The sequence below is a fragment of the Aethalodelphis obliquidens genome, unplaced genomic scaffold (assembly GCF_003676395.1).
Source record: "Aethalodelphis obliquidens isolate GAN/ISIS:26980383/991018 unplaced genomic scaffold, ASM367639v1 scaffold39, whole genome shotgun sequence".
Classification (NCBI taxonomy): domain Eukaryota; kingdom Metazoa; phylum Chordata; class Mammalia; order Artiodactyla; family Delphinidae; genus Aethalodelphis; species Aethalodelphis obliquidens.
In genome coordinates this window covers 11,562,419-11,583,966 of record NW_020837983.1, presented here as the reverse complement: position 1 = coordinate 11,583,966, position 21,548 = coordinate 11,562,419, and the positions used below count along the sequence as shown (strand labels likewise).

Sequence of the window (21,548 nt, the reverse complement as noted above, 5' to 3'; positions counted from 1 at the left end):
TCTAGGGAAGGGAGGGCTGTTCCAGAGGAAGGAAATTAGAAGAACAGATTGTCACTGAAGAGAAGTCATTGCCGCTGAGTGTCCCCTCAAACTCACATGCTGAAACCCTAACCCCCAGGAGGATGGTATTCAGAGGTCCGGGCATTGAGAGGTAATTAGGCCCTGAGGGTGGGGCCTCCATGATGGGAGTGTCTTTATGAGAAAGGGACACCCTCTCTCTTTCTGCCACGTGAGGACACAGCAAGAGGATGGTGATCTGCAGGCCAGAAAAGGGTCCTCACCAGACACTGACCATACTGGTACCCTGATCTCAGACTTCCAGCCTCCAGAACTTTGAAAAATACATTTCTGTTATTTAAGCCACCCAGTTTATGGTATTTTGTTATAGCAACCCAAACTGACTAAAACACTGAGAAAATGCCCCTGCATGGAGTCTTACGGTCCTTTAAGCCCTCAAGAGAGCAGGTATAGGTTTTTAGAAGACTTTAATCTCTCTGGGGATTCCTGGAACCAGGCACATGAAGCAATGCCAGATAGGCAGTTCTGCAGAATTGTTAAGACATGAGATCTGGGTCCAGACTACCTTGGTTTAAACCCCTGCTTTGCAGACTCACAGACATAGAAGACAAACTTATGGTTACCAAAGGGGAAAGGGTGGGAGGGATAAATTAGGAGTTTGGGATTAAAATATACGCACTACTCTATATAATATAGATAACCAAAAAGAACCTACTGTATAGCACAAAGAACTATACTCGATATCTTATTGTAATAATCCATTGTAATAACCCATAACCTATAATGGAAAAGAATCTGAAAAATTATATGTATAACTGAATCACTTTGCTGTACACTTGAAACTAACACAACACAGTAAACCAACGATATTTCAATTAAAAATTTAAAAAATAAACCCCTGCTTTGCAATCTACTAGCTACGGAAACATGGACAAATTCTTCAACTGCCCTGAGCCAACAGCCTCTTTAAAAGGAGGCTGTTGAGAGGATTAAATGAATTCAACATAATGTAAATTCAAACTCACAAAGTTGCCTGATACATTTTAAGTACTCTAGAAGTGTTAGTTAGAGATGATGATGGTCGTGATGATCGTGATAATTAAAGTTGGAGAGATTTGAGGAAGAGACATACGGGGAAGAGTACATAAGGCAGACAATTTGAAAGAGCTCAAAGTTTCCATTCACTATCAGATAGCAAACAGCCCAAACTACCACTTTGGCCCAATTTAAGGGCTAAAGTTGGAAAAGCTTCCTGCATCAGAGACTGATATTATATCAATCCCAAGCTTCCAAGATAATATAAAACCCTGCTCTGGGGCTTCCCTGGTGGCGCAGTGGTTGAGAGTCCGCCTGCCAATGCAGGGGGCACGGGTTCGTGCCCCGGTCCGGGAAGATCCCACATGCCGCGGAGCGGTTGGGCCCGTGAGCCATGGCCACTGAGCCTGCGCGTCCGGAGCCTGTGCTCCGCGACAGGAGAGGCCACAACAGTGAGAGGCCGGCGTACCGCAAACAAACAAACAAAAAACCCTGCTCCAAAGCCAAGTCCCTATTGGCATCATTGTCATTAAGAAGTTCTTTTTATCAATTCTCAACTGGAGCTAATGGTGGGGTCCAGTGGTAGAAAGAACACATGGTATAAAACTGTGGACAGTCCAAAAAGTACTTCTATTAATTCTAATAGTTTAAAGTATTAAACCAACAAGGCTTTAAATTACCATCTTCTACTCTAGGTGGTCCAAAATTATGTTTATGAGCCCTTAATAAGACCACGCTTTTCATCAAAGCACTTTACGTCTCCTTGGTCAGTTAAGTCTTATGAACACTCTGTGAGCCAGCAGCGCAAAGACCAATCTTATCCCTATTTCGGTGATGACCAAACTAAGGCTCAGGGCGTTATGTGTCTCATGCAGGGCAACGCAGCTAAAACAGTGAAACAGGCTGTTGAGAGAACCCAGCTCTGAGGAGCTGGGTTCCTCAGAGCTGGGATTTAAGTACTCGATAAATCTGAGATGATGATGAGTGAGGGTATGAGAAATGATATTCAGAGTCAGCATTCTATTTTATTCCATAGTAAGTCAAACTATGGAAATAGCCAGAAGAAAAACTCAAACTCAAGTCCCAGCTGAAGGTGGTAATAAGTTTTTAGAGCACTGTTCCCTCTATCTTTCCCTCACTTTTCTTTAAAACCATAAAAGCGGGTCATATTATTCTGTCATGTCTTGGAGCTGGACTGACCATGACCCTGGGAGCAGAAGATTAAAAATCTATTGACATTGCTGTCAATGACCAGTAGGTTAATGATGGGTAAATAGCCTGAAACATCACCAGACACTCTTTCATGTTGTGTTAGGGTTCCTAAACTAGGGATTTTCTTTCTCTCATCAAGAAAGATTTATTTACATTTTTCCAGGTCTGTTGACTTTTGACAGCACCCCATTCTGAGCATGACAAACTTTGCCATTAAAATAACATCTTGGATAAACCACATTTCTCTTGGGAGTTCAGAAATGTTTTTTCACACTTTCAAATCTATAAACCCAGTAGGAGTCAATAAGCTTGTGTGGTCTGAATTCAATGGTTTCATTTCTTTTTAAAGCAAGGTGAGAAAAAAAGGGCAGAAATGACTGCCCAATTGATAGAAAGAGTAAGGGTTTCAGGTCTCCTAATGTCCTGTTCAATTACACTGGCTTGTAGCACAAAAGGACAAGAACAAGGAGAAGGTGCTTTCTCTGACATCAGTCTCCATCCCGTGGGCACAACATGTTAACATGTAGAGGGACTCCTGTTCCAGCAACATATGAAATCATTGCTTTGTGGGGTCAATGTCAGGGAAAGCAAGTCCCTGAGGTGTAAAAAAGGATGGCTAAGTTTCATCAGAAGAAAAACTGGGAAGGTGTTTGGATCTGAAGCCTGTCTCTGGACATACTTGGCAATGTTGAGCCCTACCTATCAGGCTGAACCACACTAGGCATCAGTACCTAGGTGAGGAGGTACCAAAATAAAGCATGGAAAGGAGGTGCAGGCACCATGGAGACATAGTTTGTCTAGTTCACAACTCTGCTTCTGGCCTGTGTAGGCTGATGACCACATCTGCCCTAAATAAATTAACATCCTTACCCTTTGTTAGCCTCAGAAAAGAGGAGGTGCTCTTATGTTCAAGTCCTCACAAAGTCTTTCACATTATGGAGTAGAATCTCAATTAGTTTATTTTCAACAATAAATCACTCTGGGGAAGAACCTATCATCCCCAAATGACTTTAATCAATGCTAGTTCAGGGTCTTGATAGAAGTTCATCTGACACACTCAGTACACACAAACCAAAATCAACAAACAAACCCCACATATGTTTATAATTATGGTAGTTAAGAGCTTACAATTGAAAGTAGTAAATAACTAGGTCAGTAGGCCCCAGAGGAAATACAGATATTTCTGTTTCTGGCTAAGATGTTGTATCTTGTGGCAAACCAAGCAATGTTCCAGCCAAGAACGATGTAAGTAACTGTAAATATATATACATATGTATTTAATCTTATTGAAGGTATTGGACACTACTGTTGAGTCGGCCAGAACCTGAGAGCTGAGATCTCAGAGGAGAAAAATGCGGGAGGTGAGCTGATAGTCAGTGGGCCACTTTCCTCTGGAAGCATTTGCCATTTCTCAGCTGGGAGTAGAGGATGGTGATCGCAGCAGAGGCACATACTTAATGGCAAAGAAGTCTGCACAGCTTTTGGCAATCTTACGGTGTTAGAGAAACAGAAATTGGTGTTTAGGGCTGCAAAGTTATTCAGGACTAATAGGAAAACTTCCAGAGAGTAGAGAAGCACAGAGAAGTAAGCCAGACACTGCAGTATTCCTTCCCAGGTATTTGCCAAGTTTTTAAGCTGCACAGGATGAGAGAGTAAGAAGTTAAGCAGAAAGCCCTTGAAACTCATAGAGGAGGCTTGGGTAGTCTCTCCATGCTAAGGAGACAAAAATTGAACTTCAAGCTCCATGAAGGAAAAAGACCCATAGAAAGTCCCTCAAAGGTACAATCTAGGAGTTAGGATGAATTAGAGGTCATCTGAGGTTAAAATAAACTGCAACCCAGCTTTGGGTCAGTTCTGTCCCTGACTCAGTTATGGTGATCTGTTAACTAAGGCTACATACCAGATAGGGAAAACCTTCATAAGGAAAAATATGGTCATCCAGAGCCTCCATAATTTTTATGCATATTGTTCATCATTCAATGATTATCAAATATTAAACAGGACCAAGGGAAAAACATACAATAGAAACACACCCAGATAACATACTTATAGCACAGTTATTATGTTCATGAAAATAAATGACAAGACATTTAGAATTGAAGTTCATTAAAATAAACCAATTAAGTGGAAGTCCTAGAACTAAAAAGTGCAATAATTGAAATTAATAACTCAATAGATGGGTTTAGTATATTGAACCTAGCAGAAGAGAGGATTTGAGAGGTCAATAGAAAATATCCAGGCTGGAGCATGGTGAGTAAAGAAGATGGACAGTTTAGAAAAGAACATAAAAAACATAGGGACAGAATAAAAAACTCTAATACACATTTAGAGTCTCAAAGGAGTGGGGAGAGAACAGGGAAGAGCACTATTTGAAGAGATGACAGCCAAGAATGTTCCAAAACTGATGAAAGACATCAACTCACAGATTCAATGAGTGGTATAAAATACCAAGCAGGGGGAAAAAGAAAGTACAAAGAAAACCCACACGTAGAAACATCATAAAAAATTTGAAAACCTGAGAGAGAAAAATTTTAAAGCGGTCTTTCTCAAATGAAAGAAAAAAGAAAGGGAGGAAGGAAGGAAGGAAGGAAGGAAGGAAGGAAGGAAGGAAGGGAAGAAAGAAAAGATTACATTTCAAATAGCAACAATAAGACAGTTGACTTCTCAACAAAAAATGATGGAAACCAAAACTGAAAGAAAGTAACTGCCAACCTGGAATTTGATACCTAACAGAAATACCCTAGAAAAGCGATTACAAAATAAAAACATTTACAACAAATAAACAAATATGAGAGAATTCTTTGCCAAAAGTTCCACAACAAAAGAATTATTAAACAGAATTCTTCTGGCAATAGGAAAAGGATCCCACGTATAACAATCACTTTGCTATACACCAGGAACTAACACAATATTGTAAATCAACTATACTTCAATTAAAAAAAAAAATAGGAAAAGGATCCCAAAGAGAAACAGAGAAATAAAGGAAAGAATGAAGAGCAACAGAGAGGGCAAATGTAGGGTAAATTTATTAAAAAAGGCAAAGCTTAGTTCTAAGAGTCTTTAGTTCAAATCTTCTAATTTGCAAAATGGCTAACTAGTATACAAGCAAGAATAACTGGTACTAATGTAAGAAACTGATAAAAATCTGCTACTCTGAGGGATGGTAAACATGATTTTCATTTCCTTAAATATTTTCTAAAAATCTTCCTTGTATATCTGATGCAGATTTGAGTATTATTGGGTGGATTTTTTAACTGCAATATCTAACAGTAAAAATAAAAATACATCAATTGAAAAGGGGGTGGGCCTGGAAATTCCCCAGTGGTCCAGTGGTTAAAATGGTGCTTTCACTGCCGTGGGCCTGGGTTCAATCCCTGGTCAGGGAACTAAGATCCCACATGCTGAGCAGTGTGGCCAAAAAAAAAAAAAAAAAAAAGAAAGAAAAGGGGTTGGGCTTCTTACAAGTGCATGTGAATCAATAATTATCTTGAAATAAAAGGTTTGATTAAAAACAGACATGAGGATGCCCAAATTTGCCAAGAATCCCTGTGCCCCAAATGCAGTGCAGAAGCCACAGAGCTGCTAGACTTGAGGGGACCTCACAATAGACTGGAACGGGGGACACCTCTGTGGGGACCAGTGTGGACAGAGGATTAAGGCAAGAATGGTTTTCCAGGAACTAGAGGTCAGATGGAGATGGATACCAGATCCCCAGAAATAATGGAAATAGAATTTCTCATCATGCATGATATTTGAATATCAATTTAAATACTGTTTCAGGGAGCGTAAGGCCCTTCCCTCTTCCCCATGAGAGCCATTCATGAATCCCTGGTTAAGGGCTCAGCTCTACAGAAAATCCTTTTTGTCTGGTTTTTCTTTCCATTTTTCTTCATCTTCCTCTCTTCCATTTCTCAATGAAGTATCATTTATTTAGGGCCTGAAAAGGAACCTTGGCAACAATAATAGCTCTGTTTTTTTGAAAGCATCTTCCATGTGTCAGGGCATTTTACATATTAATGCTTCTAATAATTCTAGCAGGTAGGTATTAATATTTGCTATTTTTAGATGAGGGAACTGAGGCCCCAAAAGGTTGTTATCTTAAGTTACACAGCTTGTAAGATCAATGCAAGACTCAAATCATGGCTGACTGGCTCTAGAGCAGTGGTTCTCAAACATTGCGTGCATTAGAATCACCTGGGGACTTTAAAAAGGTCTCCATGCCTGAGCTGCACCCATCTGCCAATTTAGTCAAACTCCCCGGAGACGGTCCCTGTATGTGAGTATTTTTTTAACTCCCCGGCTTGATACTGATATGCAGCGAGAGACCTGCTGCTCAGAGATGGTGTCCAAAAGCCTCTGTATCTGTTGTAGCCCCTGCCTAGGAAACAAGCCTGCATGGGGTCTGTGATCCCCAGATTCAGCACCAGAAGTCACCCCAAATACTTATCACTAGACAGGGAGGCAGGAGCGAACAGGTGCTCCTCTTTTCATTTCGTTCAGGTACCTAGCTGGCGATGGCTCCCCATCCCACCTCATCCGAGTTTTCTCTAGTTTCTCTATAACTGCTGGCGCTTCAGGGCAAAAAGCTCTCCTCCTCATGAACAAGCCCGTGTCTGGCCACCACTCTGGCTTTGGAGTAGTTGGGAGAGGGCCCTGGTGCACCTGGGCAGGCTGTGTCCTCCAGCTGGTGGCTGCCTGAAGGACGCTCTCCAACACTCAGTTAGATGCTTTAACACTAACTGATTTATGCCTGGCAGGGAGAGAGAAGAACTGGCCAGACAGTCCTGATCTGATGAAGGCTAAGCGAATGCCCATGAAGGTGGTTCTCCCCAGGGCTCGGTGAACTGACCCCCTCCGCCAGGTACACTCTCCTAGGCTTGTCACAACCTGGGTCCGGAAATCCAAACAGTGTGCCTTGGTCAAGGCCAGAGAGCCATCACGATGAGGGCCTGTCTCTGGATGATTCCTTGGCAGCCACAGATCAAGAATTACGAGGGTTAGGTGACGGGGCGTGATGGCTAAAGGCAGGCGATGGGAGTGCAGCTAGACCCAAGTTCAAATCCTGCCTCTGTCACTCACCAGCTATGCGGCTTCGAAGTTTCCTGATCTTTTGAAGTTTCAGTTTCCTCATTATAAAGTGGAAGTACGTATAGCATCTTCCCTATGGGAATTTTGGAAGAATCCAATAAAATCCATAGAAAGCACTTAGGACAGTGCCTAGCCAAGGTGTCCAGTGAATGTCGATTACCACTTTTACATGTCACCATAGCCAAGTCCTACTATGTGCTAACGCTGGGCTCCAAGGCCGCCCATATTGCTCAGTCGAACTCTAATGAGAAGATGGTTAAGAGTAAGAGCCTTGGGCCTCAGGCCTCAAGATTCTGCAATAAAAGAGGGGAACTGTTACAGAGAGGCCAGAAGAGGTCAAAGTAGGCCAATTCGCCACCTAAATGTTGCTGACTTGCAGGGAAGGACAGTTACGCTGAGGCAGATTCACAAGCGCAGCCTGCACGTGCAAGAGCATTTAGGTCCCAGGCACTTCTTATTCATAACATTTAATTTTCTCACAAGAGATCTTACAGATCGTCTTATACAAAACCCTCATTTTACGATGGAGGACACCGAAGCCCAGAGGTCAGGGAGGTGGCCCCAGGCTTCACACGGGTGAGCGGCAGCCCGGGAGTAGAACCCGGGCTTCCTCAGCTCAGAGTCAACGTTCTTTCCGTGACACCAACCTGTCCTTTGTAAACTATGTGAACAACAGATTACAATTGCTCGTGCTAAGCGTTTCTGTTCATTCCCACCCCTGGAATATATCGCCTCTGTACCAAGACGGAAAGAACAATCTAATTATGTATTTAGAAAATTTGGAACTCAGAATCTAGAGGTCAGATCCTGGACAAGGCTCTGCTCCTAACCAACTAGGGAATTATTAGGCTCTTCTGAGATCCTCTATCCTTCAGAGGGTGGCACACTTTTTCTGTAAAGTAAATATTTAGGCTTTCCAGGCTAGACGGACGGTCTCTGCTGCAACTACAGCAGCGCCTCTGTACTCAGCTCTGCTGTGGCAGCACCAAGACAGCCAGAGACAAGACAAGGCATTAATGTGGCTGTATTCCAATTAAGCTTCATTTATGGGCACTTGAACCTCATAATTTTCAAGTGTCATGCAATATTATTCTTCTTTGGGATGTTTTCAACCATTTAAAAATGTTTGCAGACAGTACAAAAAGTATTAGGCCTTGATTTGGCCCTTAGGCTATAGTTCCCTGAGCTCTGCTCTAGGAAATGAGCTCAAGAATATCTGCTCCACTTACTTCACTTTGAAATGTTTTACAAGTAAATATGTTAATTGCATAGGGAAGAATAGGGAAGCCCTGGTTTGACTATAGTTTGAAAAACCAGTGATCTAGAGAGTTTAGTTATACACATGTAATTAATGCAAACCAAGACTTTAGTTGTATATAAGTAATGTTATGTAGATGAAAAATGAATATAGTTCTAGATTGCTTTAAGAGAAAAACAGTATCCAGGTCATAAGAAGAAATTATCCCAATATAATCTCCAACTCCTGTGCTTCAGAACGTGTGTATTTCTGAGAGCCAGCTTTAAGGAGACTATTAACAAATCTAGTGGTACCCCCTGGAGGGGGAATTAAGATGTTGAGAGATAAACTCTGTTTGAATGAGGAGGAAAGGTTGAGACTTATCCAGAGAGCAGAAATAGAGCTAATGGGTCAAAAGAAGACAGACATCCGTTCAACAAACTTCCTGGAGCTGGAACTGGCCAACAGTATCATGAGTATCAGAATATTCCCATCACTGGGAACATTCAAGTAGAAGCTGGCTGACCACCTATCAAGGATGCAGTATATTGTGCTACACTGCCTAGAAGACGTTGCCTAGCAGTATACTGTGCTACATCTGCCTGGAAGGAGAATGGCATTCCCCAGCCTCCTTCCCGACAATCCCCAGAGTCAAGCCTTTCCTAGCTCTGAGTCTGGAGGCTGAGCAGACATTCTCGCCCCCTGCCCCATTACCCTGTGCTTGGAAACCCATTTCTACTGACATGAACTGACTTTGGGTGCTTGAGTGAAAAGACCGAGCGTCTTACCCTTCTCGTTCATCATCCGTGTTGTAATACACCTGTGGAACAAAACAACAGGCTTACTGTAGTTTGGACACAAGAAATGGAAATATATTACATGATGCACAGACTTTCCTAAGGCATTACACTGTCTCAAAAAAGACAAAAGACAAATCTGTTTAATGATGCTGCACATGTGTGTCTGAGGAAATACAAATTTAACCTCTTCACAGTCTCCCTAGGGTTACTTCTTAGATTTTAATGAACTAAAATTGGAAATCAGTTTACCTATAGCCCTAAGCCAAATCTTGCTTTTGACATTAAGGAAATATTTTAGCAAGATCTAAAAATCATTGTTTACGAAGGCCTTGGAGCAGGGCCTGTGAGTAACCAATCCCATCCAGTCCACAGGAGAGCTGACTCCAGACAGAGTGCTTTGGAGAAGACAGCAGAACAGGAAGTCCCCACGGCAGTAACCCCAGGCCTCTGTTTTTTCCCCAAAGGGACCTGGGTTACCCTGGCATCCCGCGACCACAAAAATCTAGGAGTCAACTACCCTCAGGCCAGGAAAGGTCATTTAGCTCTAGGAGGTGTTCTGGCCAGAAGGAAAAGAGACTTCTTTTGGTGGCCAGCATGGCAGCAGGCAGAATCAGATTTAAAGACATTATGAAGCATCCTTATTTTATGCAACTCCGGAAATCCAGAGGGTATCCGTTATGTATGTTAAGTCCTCTTCATCCAATTATTTATGACAATGAATTGTGGGCCTTTTGTGAGCTTTAACTATGTGCTGCAGGACCATTTCCATTTGGGTGAAGGATGAAACTCAAGTTAGTATCCAACATTCACACATTAACTTCAAAGTCACCTCTGGTTCTAATCCATTTCTTCACTGTCCCTGCTGCAGCCACCTGGGAGAGAAACAGCTGTGTCTAGACTGACACTCTCCGTGGAAACTTTCTCAAAGGCTCGTGGCAGTTCCTGGGATGCTGCCAAACCCAAACTTAGTTATATAACAAAGCTGGTTACCGGGAACTCTTTGGGAATGAGTCATTCTAGACATTAGCTCGGATTTCCACAGGGAACGTTTTCCTCTTAAACTTTTTAATGTCTATGGTTGTATTGTATACTTTGTTTCTTCTTAAACAGAGAACAATGAAGGTAACACGTTTCCTCCCCAGACCCCACGTTTCAGTGTGGCATCAGAGCACTGACATGTGCTAGTAATGGGACTGTCTATTTAGATGCATATAGAGTGACCCACATAAGCAAGGGAGCCTGAGCCATGGCACTGGACACACAACTGGATTTGGAGGAAAAGTTCCTGATGGTGGCTTGTCTTTCGCTGGTTTCTTTAAACGTGGCATAATACATCCACCCTGCTGCACCACCCTGGTAGGGTTATGGACAGCTCTCTGCAAAGGTGACTGGTGACCCAAAGCTGGAAGCAGCCTTCTCTTAAGTGTCCTCCTGGCCTCCTGAGCAGCCTCTGCTGCACCGTCCCTATCACCTCCTTGCACTGTCATTTCTCCTCCTCTCATGTAATGACCCACTGTTTCTTCCTGGTTGGCTGTAGGGCTTATTGCACGAATTTAATTTTTAGACAGTGTTTCTCAAACTTTAGAGTGCATAAAAACTATCTGGAGAACTTCTCATAAATGCAAATTCCCAGAGTCCCCCTTCAGAGATTTTAATTTGAAAGGCCTGGAATGGAACTTGGGAACCTGCATTCTTATCAAGAATGCCTATACTTCCCTGGTGGCGCAGTGGCTGAGAGTCCGCCTGCGGATGCAGGGGATATGGGTTTGTGCCCCGGTCCGGGAAGATCCCACATGCCACGGAGCGGCTGGGCCTGTGAGCCGTGGCCTCTGAGCCTGAGCGTCCGGAGCCTGTGCTCCACAACGGGAGAGGCCACAGCAGTGAAAGGCCCGCGTACCGCAAAAAAAAAAAAAAAAAAAAAAAAAAAAAGAATGCCTCTGATCTGGGGGATGGAGGGTTTACAAGCCTCAAGTGGGGAGACGGTTCTTGAGGGTGTGAGGGAGGAATGATGTCCTCCCTGTGTTCAGGTGGCTAGAGGAAGGCTCATACCCGCCAAGTACATGTTATCCAGTGGGATAATGCCTCTGCCTCCCACCGTTTCTCCCAAGCTCCCCTTGTCCCTTCTTTTTAAAGGCATTCCCGACAGAAGCCACAGTGCGTATCAGGACTTCAGTGCGAGAAGAGGGAGACTGAAGATCTCCACAGAGCCTGCACGTTGGGTTCATGCCCTCATATGAGGTTTTGATAACCGTCTGGTGAATGTACCACCCCACAAGTGAATCAGTGAGATAATGAGGGAGCAGGGGACATGTGGGCTGATAGTGAAAAGCCTGCTCCCCAGGCCACGTGACCAGAGCAGAGGTGCCTTCAGCGTGGCTCGGAGTGCTCACCGACCATGAAAGCTAAACAGCTGCTTGCCCCGCAGTTGTGCAGGGCTGCCGCGTGGCTGATTTTACCAGGCTCACGCCTGCAGTGGGTACCATGGCCCTTCCTCCCCTACCCGCCCCTGCTCCCTTAGGGTAAAACTGGCCCAGCTTTTGATCTGCCTCAACTAGCTCTCATTTTGCCTGTCAAAGTCAGCCAAGCCCTGTCCCATGCCCACTTCTCACGCCACGGCGCTGCCCTCTTCCCTCCTGCCTCTGGACCCATCTCCCAAGGCCCGCAGCTTTTCTAAGAAAAGGCAGCCTTTCAAGTTCCAGCCAGCTACACAGTAGGCGCTCCTTTCCTTCGGCCAAGCAAGTCGATCAACCACAGGACATTCACCCATTGTTCCAGAGCACAGAAGAGTGTGTTCCTTTGTTGCCTGAAGCCCAGGCAGGCTCCCTAACTGAGCCCCTTAACTCTGACTCCAAGGCCACAGGGGAAGCCTGAGGCTCTTCAAGAACAGCCCCAGACAGCAGGACTTCACTTCGCAACGCCCCAGGGGACGCTGACTGGGCTGCTTTGCAAATTGCTGCAACCAACCCACGGTAAAGGCTACACTTTCCTTCTGATTCAGCCACAGGCTAGGAGCCCAGCTCGGGACACGGAGGGAGCAAGTGAGGCCAGAGGACTGACAGTCACGAGCAGTCAGATTTGGTCACTTTTCCTCTTAGGATTCATTTACAGCTTTGTGTATTTCAGAGAAATCTTGCCAAGAGAACAGGTCAGGCTGTCAGTTTTGACACCGGGCTGAGGCCAGAATCACACCAGTAAATAATAAGAGCAATTTAACTCAGTTTCCCCCTCTCTCCTGGAAGGTGTGGACACCTAGCTTCAAAAAATCCCATGTATTTACGAAGACTGTAAATACACAAATCACCATCATGTTCTTGGGAATTAAAAAATAATAAAAATAGGTGCTGGCCCTCATAGCTTAATAAATCATAATATTCTTCCTTTCTTCTTTGTGTCCTTTTCCTATCAAACAAGCAAGACAAGATGGGAATGCTACATTTTAGTGGAATGCACTCTAAGAAAAAACTATGGGTATTTTATTGCCATGTTGTGTCAAAAACAGCAACTTTTAAAAAAAGCCCTGGTTGTACAACTGCTTTGTCTCATACACAAAATATTCTCCAGAAAGAGAAAGTTAAGCTGATAATGATTTCTGCTCCTAGACTAAGGTCAATTCTAATGAGTGTGTGAACACTTAGAATGGAAGAACAACTGGAATGTGTCATTATGCACCTGTTTCTCAACAGACCTTTCCTCAGAGGACTCTGAGTTTAAAAGAAAACTAATCAATACAAGAGTCACTAAACCCAACTGGTTTGGTGAAAGACAATTCTGGCTAACACTGGGGAAGTAATTATCTCACACAATTTTAATTCATAACATAAAAAATATAATACTAAAGACATTACAAAAAGTCATCCATCTCCTAGCCCTACTCATCAAGTATTACAATTTGTCTTGTTCGAATTCAGGTATATATTTGGAATCACAGTATAGATACAAATGGCTATTGTACTTTTTTCCCCTCTGAACATTATCATAATGAGTTCCTATGTCGCTACATAGTTTTCATAAATATAATTTTAGTGGCTGCATAACATTTCATCAACTTGAGCTACCATATGAGTTAATTATTGGATCTTTATATAATATTATTTCTATAATTTCACTTATAGATATACCTAGAAGACAGGAACTTTTTTTAAAAGGCTTGTCCACAATCTCATTTTTCTCTTGGTGTGAAATTATTTACCTATTCAATGGAAACTGTTAATTTACTAAGGGAAAAATTGTTGATAGAGTTTTATTTAATCAAAGAATTTTTCCTCTTGGGCAACTTTCTAAAGTTATGGTTGCAGTTCAATTTCCCACCATTAGATGGAGCTTCATCGCATCAGGTGGATCCCACATGACAAAACTAACAAAACAAAACTTTTCTTACAGGTTATCAGCCTTCTTACTTTCTTCCTCTTTCATTGCTTTGTCAACACTTCGAGATTATCAGCTCACTCTCACCTTCCCCTTAGTAAGTTGGTTTCCTCTCCTGAGACATTCCTTTCTATAAAATTCCATTTTCTGTAGGGAAGAGCTGACTTTTTGTTGAATTCATGGGTTTTATTTTTAAGATCAACAGTGCCTGAAGTGATGCTGTCTTAAGGCTCTACCAGCCCAGTGAATGGATGGCAGGCAGATGTTAGCAGGGAGGCCATACCTGTCCTGTCCTCTGCAGGTTTGCAAAGTGAACATCGGGTATGAAGAGGACGGGCTGGGAGTGCAGATCAGGCATCGTCTTGAAGTAGGTGATGTCGCTCTTCTTCTGTAACGGTATCGCCGCCAACTTCCCATCAGAGGCTGGACACAATCACAAAACCCATAAGTGAGAAGGTTGTGAATGACTAAACTCTCACCTGTAAGATCTGACCTTAGCTAAAGTTCATGATTGTCTCCTATGAAGATTCCCAAACACCATAGATGTGAACACACTTTAAAAGCTTCCCCTCTCCCATCACCAAACCAGCAGAAAGAGAGTGGACTTGGCGTGAGCATTCCTGAGGGGGAGCTCCAGTCCCCTCTTGCCCTCCTGTCCCTCCCTGTGCCCTAGATTCCTTGTCTGGAGAAGGAGGATGTTGGTCTCCTTGACATTAGAAAAATCCCTCCTAGTTCTAACATTGTGATCATGTGATTCTATTTACGTTTAACAGGGACAGTTCGCCCCTTCTCCACTGCTAGGGAAAAGCAAGCCATCCCTTGCATGTCCATATTTTACCTGCAACCCACTTCTTTTCACCCATTCCCCAGTGGACCTGGCCCAGACAAAGCCTACCCCTTCGCAGCCACACTCACAGTTGTTGCACTGGGTTTGGGAGGCCTGGCCTTTCCCCTTCTTCCTGTTCTGCTTCCTCTCTTCGTCTCGGATTTTTCTTTCTGCTCCCTGACAGGGAAAAACACATGCAGACAATGCTAGGCATGTTACCAGAGCAACTGTCTGTACACAAGCCACAGGGATAAGAACCAAAACGTGGGGAGGTGAGCCAGGCAGCCCCGTTTCTGTCCTCCGGCGAGGTCAGGCCTCCACTCTGAAGGCTGAGACTGCTCCTTCGTTTACAGTACCTTGTTGACCTCCAAGCGATCCCACTCTTCCCAGAGTTCCCCCTGTTCCCTATCGCAGTGAAGCCGGTTAAGTAATTTTACTGATTATAATAAAATGTTGTAGGATGAAGCATCAGCTCGTTAACATCATTCCTGGGCACGGAGGGGGGGCATTAAAGTTGAGTGCGAATTCCCTACAAAATTTTTCCTTTGCTCGTTGGTATGGAACTATAAAAAGTCATTGCAGTAGAGGAAATGAGGGAGGGCATAAGTAAACTACAGAGGATTTAAGATCATTTTGTACATACAAGTATGATTTGGGGTTTTGTCTTAATATGTTCATATGCTCTTGGAGATGGTGCTCATTTGACCGAATAGAAAAGAGGCTGGTCTATTTGCCTCCTTTTTGCTCCTCTGTTCCTTGTATTTTGACTTTTTCATTGGCTTCTCTTGCCAAATCCATCTGACTTAACCAGTTGACCGTCACCTTATGTCTCTTGCCTTCTTGGCCGTCCATGATTCTTTGAATATCTTCTCTTTCTGGTCAGCTTTGCTAACTCGTTTTCCTCTTCTCACTCCCCAAATAGACATTCCAACACAGTTTCCTTTTCTTTTCTCTCTTTCCATTCTTACGACAGAAGAATTCATCTACACCCATATTTCCATGATGCTCTAGACAGGTGACATCCAGATATATACTCCCAGCCTAGACTCCTCCCCTAGATTTCAGATCTGCATTTACTGGTCCTGCCCTTTGTGGATTTAAGGGATAGTAAAGTAAGGACTGGCCAGCAACCTCTACCCCTAGAAACTGCCCCCAAGTTATCACACACTAAAGAGATAGATTTGAGAGTATACAACTTACTCCTTCTGTTAAACACACACACAAATCGATTAAAAAGCAAAGGACGAGGATACTTCCCTGGTGGCATAGTGGTTAAGAATCCGCCTGCCAATGCAGGGGACACGGGTTCAAGCCCTGGTCAGGGAAGATCCCACATGCCGCGGAGCAAAGAAGCCCATGCGCAACAACTACTGAGCCTGCGCTCTAGAGCCCGCGAGCCACAACTACTGAGCCTGCGCGTCTACAGCTTCTGTTCCGCAACAAGAGAAGCCACCACAATGAGAAGCCCACACACCACAATGAAGAGTAGCCCCCACTTGCCGCAACTAGAGAAAGCCCACGCGCAGCACTGAAGGCCCAACGCAGCCAAAAATGAAAATAAATATATAAATTTATTTTAAAAAGAGGCAAAGGACAAATTGGTGAAAATACTTGCAATAAAATATCATATAAAGTGTTAAATCATTAATATATAAATAATGATTCAAATGAAAAAAAACAACTAACATACCAATAAAGAAATAGACAAGAGCCATGAAATAGGCAATTCACAGAAAAGGACACACAAATGGTTTGAATTAAAACATTGAAATATAGAGTTTGCTTATCAAATTGGCTTTTTAAAATAAAGTTGATTCCCAATTCTGGCCAAAGTAAGGCCATGAAACAACAGGGATGTATGGTCAATCAAGGTATCCATCATGGCTTTAGAGCTAATTCTTGAAGAATGAGTGATTACAGCTAATCCTGATGGGGCACTGCCTCTGTGGCAGGTGAGTTCTAAGAGCTTTACATAGGTAAGATTTGGATAGTTATAATAGTTTAATCACATATTTTAAATACGCATTTTTATGCCCAAAAACTTCTTACTACCAAAAGGGAGTAATTATTTCACAGAGCTTCAACTTTTGAATTGTCACTGAGGTTTATAAACCATAGAAATTCATAGAAAGAGGGAGAAAAAATATAGAAATATTTCCTTTGCAAGTCTCTTCAACATATACTAAGGTTTTGTAGAGTTTTTTGTCTAGATAACGTATAATATTTTCAGAAAATAAAGTGTTAAATGCACGAACATGACTTTGTTCAAATGGGTGTGAGATATAAGCAAAAGGCCCCTATTCATTTTTATTGTGTCCAAGCAAGACATTTTTCTCTGTATTTGAAAGACTGTACAATATGGTATTTGATGTAAGTAGAAATATGGAAATTCATCTATATAAACTACAACTCACCAAAGACACACCCCGAGGTTTGTCAAGCAATTTTATTTTTAAATTGGTGCTTTATTTTGTACAATTGCTATGAGAAAAAGGTCTGAAATTAATCTGTTTCAGGATTATATATGTTCAATGTCAATTACTAGGAAATAAAATCACCTGCTCATTATTTTACAGGTATTCTTTGATATGCCAAATCCAAAGGATTAACATAAAACATAGAGCAGCTCTCCATAGAGTCTAGCCCTAGTACCACATCTACGTAAGAAATTCCTGCCCAGAAGGCTCAGATATCAGCACACCAAAACAATTCTGATAGTATCCAAACTTCGAGAGCCACAGTTCTCATATCTAAAATAAAGCTTTGACTTCACAACGACCCAGGGCAGCTTTGATACATTCAATTAACATAGAGAAAGCATCCTTGAACATGACCTTCCAAGAATTCCTTTCCTTCCTTTGATTATTTGTGACCCAAAGCTTCTAGAAAATAATCTTTTCACTCTCATTAAAGCACAAAAAAGTCTAGTTCTTCCAGAATAGCATATTTTCTGCAAACACCAAATTTATCATTTGAAAATAAATTCCCCAACTTATATGTTCACTATGGAGGGTTAAATTTGAAAAAAAAAATATGCCTGAGGATTTCCTGATTATATTGTGATCACTTTTGCCACCTTTTGATGGGGATGGCTATCTTTATTTTTTTATTTGGCACTTAAATTGTTTCTCTTAAATTTATTTTAAGAATGTGGACTTCAATAAAATGGATAACCGGGAAGAAATGGACAAATTCTTAGAAAGCACAACCTTCCGAGACTAAACCAGGAAGAAACAGAAAATATGAACAGACCAATCACAAGCACTGAAATTGAAACTGTGATTAAAAATCTTCCAACAAACAAAAGCCCAGGACCAGATGGCTTCACAGGTGAATTCTATTAAACATTTAGAGAAGAGTTAACACTTATCCTTCTCAAACTCTTCTAAAATATAGCAGAGGGAGGAACACTCCTAAACTCATTCTACAAGGCCACCATCACCCTGATACCAAAACCAGACAAAGATGTCACAAAGAAAGAAAACTACAGGCAAGTAACACTGATGAACATAGATGCAAAAATCCTCAACAAAATACTAGCAAACAGAATCCAACAACACATTAAAAGGATCATACGCTATGATCAAGTGGGGTTTATTCCAGGAGTGCAAGGATTCTTCAAAATACACAAATCAATCAACGTGATACACCATATTAACAAATTGAAGGAGAAAAACCATATGATCACCTCAATAGATGCAGAGAAAGCTTTCAACAAAATCCAACACCGATTTATGATAAAAACCCTGCAGAAAGTAGGTATAGAGGGAACTTTCCTCAACATAATAAAGGCCATATATGACAAACCCACAGCCAACATCATCCTCAATGGTGAAAAACTGAAACCATTTCCACTAAGATCAGGAACAAGACAAGGCTGCCCACTCTCATCACTCTTATTCAACATAGTTTTGGAAGTTTTAGCCACAGTAATCAGAGAAGAAAAAGAAATAAAAGGAATCCAAATTGGAAAAGAAGAAGTAAAGCTGTCACTGTTTGCAGATGACATGATACTATACATAGAGAATCCTAAAGATGCTACCAGAAAACTACTAGAGCTAATCAATGAATTTGGTAAAGTATCAGGATACAAAACTAATGCACAGAAATCTCTGGCATTCCTACACACTAATGATGAAAAATCTGAAAGTGAAATTAAGAAAACACTTCTATTTACCACTGCAACAAAAAGAATAAAATATCTAGGAATAAACCTACCTAAGGAGACAAAAGACCTGTATGCAGAAAATTATAAGACACTGATGAAAGAAATTAAAGATGATACAAATAGATGGAGAGATTTACCATGTTCTTGGATTGGAAGAATCAACATTGTGAAAATGACTCTACTACCCAAAGCAATCTACAGATTCAATGCAATCCCTATCAAACTACCAATGGCATTTTCCACAGAACTAGAACAAAAAATTTCACAATTTGTATGGAAACACAAAAGACCCCGAATAGCCAAAGCATTCTTGAGAAAGAGAAACGGAGCTGGAGGAATCAGATTCCCTGACTTCAGACTATACTACAAAGCTACAGCAATCAAGACAGTATGGTACTGGCACAAAAACAGAAATATAGACCAATGGAACAGGATAGAAAGCCCAGAGATAAACCCACGCACATATGGTCACGTTATTTTTGAAAAAGGAGGCAAGAATATACAGTGGAGAAAAGACAGCCTCTTCAATAAGTGCTGCTTGGAAAACTGGACAGCTACATGTAAAAGAATGAAATTAGAATACTCCCTAACACCATACACAAAAATAAACTCAAAATGGATTAAAGACTTAAATGTAAGGCCAGACACCATCAAACTCTTAGAGGAAAACATAGGCAGAACACTCTATGACATAAATCACAGCAAGATCCTTTTTGACCCACCTCCTAGAGGAATGGAAATAAAAACAAAAATAAACAAATGGGACCTAATGAAACTTAAAAGCTTTTGCACAGCAAAGAAAACCATAAACAAGATGAAAAGACAACCCTCAGAATGGGAGAAAATATTTGCAAATGAAACAACTGACAAAGGATTAATCTCCAAAACAGACAAGCAACTCATGCAACTCAACATCAAAAAAAACAAACAACCTAATCCAAAAATGGGCAGAAGACCTAAATAGATATTTCTCCAAAGAAGATATACAGATTGCCAACAAACACATGAATGAATGCTCAACATCATTAATCATTAGAGAAATGCAAATCAAAACTACAATGAGATATCATCTCACACCAGTCAGAATGGCCATCATCAAAAAATCTACAAACAGTAAATACTGGAGAGGGTGTGGAGAAAAGGGAACCCTCTTGCACTGTCGGTGGGAATGTAAATTGATACAGCCACTATGGAGAACAGTACAGAGGTTCCTTAAAAAACTACAAATAGAACTACCATACGACACAGCAATCCCACTACTGGGCATATACCCTGAGAAAACCATAATTCAAAAAGAGTCATGTACCAAAATATTCATTGCAGCTCTATTTACAATAGCCAGGACATGGAAGCAACCTAAGTGTCCATCAACAGATGAATGGATAAAGAAGATGTGGCACATATATACAATGGAATATTACTCAGCCATAAAAAGGAACGAAACTGAGTTATTTGTAGTGAGGTGGATGGACCTAGAGAGTGTCATACAGAGTGAAGTAAGTCAGAAAGAGAAAAACAAATACCATATGCTAACACATATATATGGAATCTAAAAAAACAAAAAGGTCAGAAGAACCTAAGGGCAAGACGGGAATAAAGATGCAGACCTACTAGAGAATGCACTTGAGGATACGGGGAGGGGGAAGGGTAAGCTGGGACAAAGTGAGAGAGTGGCATGGACATATATACACTACCAAATGTAAAGTAGATAGCTAGTGGGAAGCAGCCGCATAGTACAGGGAGATCAGCTAGGTGGTTTGTGACCACCTAGAGGCGTGGGAGAGGGAGGGTGGGAGGGAGGGAGATGCAAGAGGGAAGAGATATGGGTACATATGTATATGTATAACTGATTCACTTTGTTATAAAGCAGAAACTAACACACTATTGTAAAGCAATTATACTCCAATAAAGATGTTAATAATAAATAAATAAATAAATAAAATAAAAATAAGAGATAACTGAGGTGACCACCTAGAGGGGTGGGACAGGGAGGGTGGGAGGGAGGCGCAAGAGGGAGGAGATATGGGGATGTATGTATATGTATAGCCGATTCACTTTGTTATAAAGCAGAAACTAACACACCACTGTAAAGCAATTATACTGCAATAAAGGTGTTTAAAAAAAAAAAAAGAATGTGGCCGTAAACTATTTAAGTTGGCTAAGAAGGTAGTTTGGAGGGATATCTTTAGCTTTTCATAATCTCCAACAGTCATTGTCTCCAAGATCATTCCAAACAAGAATTAATAAAGAGAAAAAAATTCTTAAGGCAATGTGGCTTTATTCTCAAGTTTTGAACAATATATAGTCACTGTCTTCAGCAATATAATTCTTGTCTTTCAAAAGATAATGGAAGTAATTAAATACGGATATAAAGATGTAGACATAAGTATTGATATAGGCACAGCCATATAGCAGATCCTGAATTTTTAAATTCATAAACATGTATTTCAATAGAAGTATCATAATATCAAAAAAAGGTAGAGAAGGACTTTATCTTCATCTGCAATCTCACAGGTGCATTAATTAGAAATCAAGCTGGGGAACTAAAAATAGTGCAGAATACCATCTGTTTAAAACTCTAGACTGTGACTGGGAAATTTACAGTTTTAAATAGAATAGCTCTTAATTCTTTTGCTTTAGAGGATAATTCAAATTAATCATTTGCATTTACACACCCATTTGAAAAGTGCAAGAATTAAACTTTTTAATTTCCCAGGAGTGAGATTTTGCCTGGATTTTTAAATCAGAGCTACAAATATGATAACAAATTATAGCAAAAAAATTTTGTTTCCAGCTTAT

The 21,548-nt window shown here is 41.4% G+C and overlaps 1 protein-coding gene across 4 annotated transcripts in view; it reads right to left on the bottom strand.

Moving 5' to 3' along the window:
- GRHL2 (grainyhead like transcription factor 2) overlaps positions 1-21,548 on the bottom strand; it is a 165,953-nt gene that overhangs the window by 16,964 nt on the left and 127,441 nt on the right. For all 4 annotated transcript variants that reach the window (XM_027131538.1, XM_027131540.1, XM_027131537.1 and 1 more), the window contains 3 exons: positions 14,671-14,758; positions 14,039-14,178; positions 9,379-9,410 (listed from right to left, as the gene is read on the bottom strand). In XM_027131538.1, the coding sequence (XP_026987339.1) occupies positions 9,379-9,410; positions 14,039-14,178; positions 14,671-14,758 (260 nt within the window). The remainder of the gene's footprint in view (positions 1-9,378; positions 9,411-14,038; positions 14,179-14,670; positions 14,759-21,548) is intronic.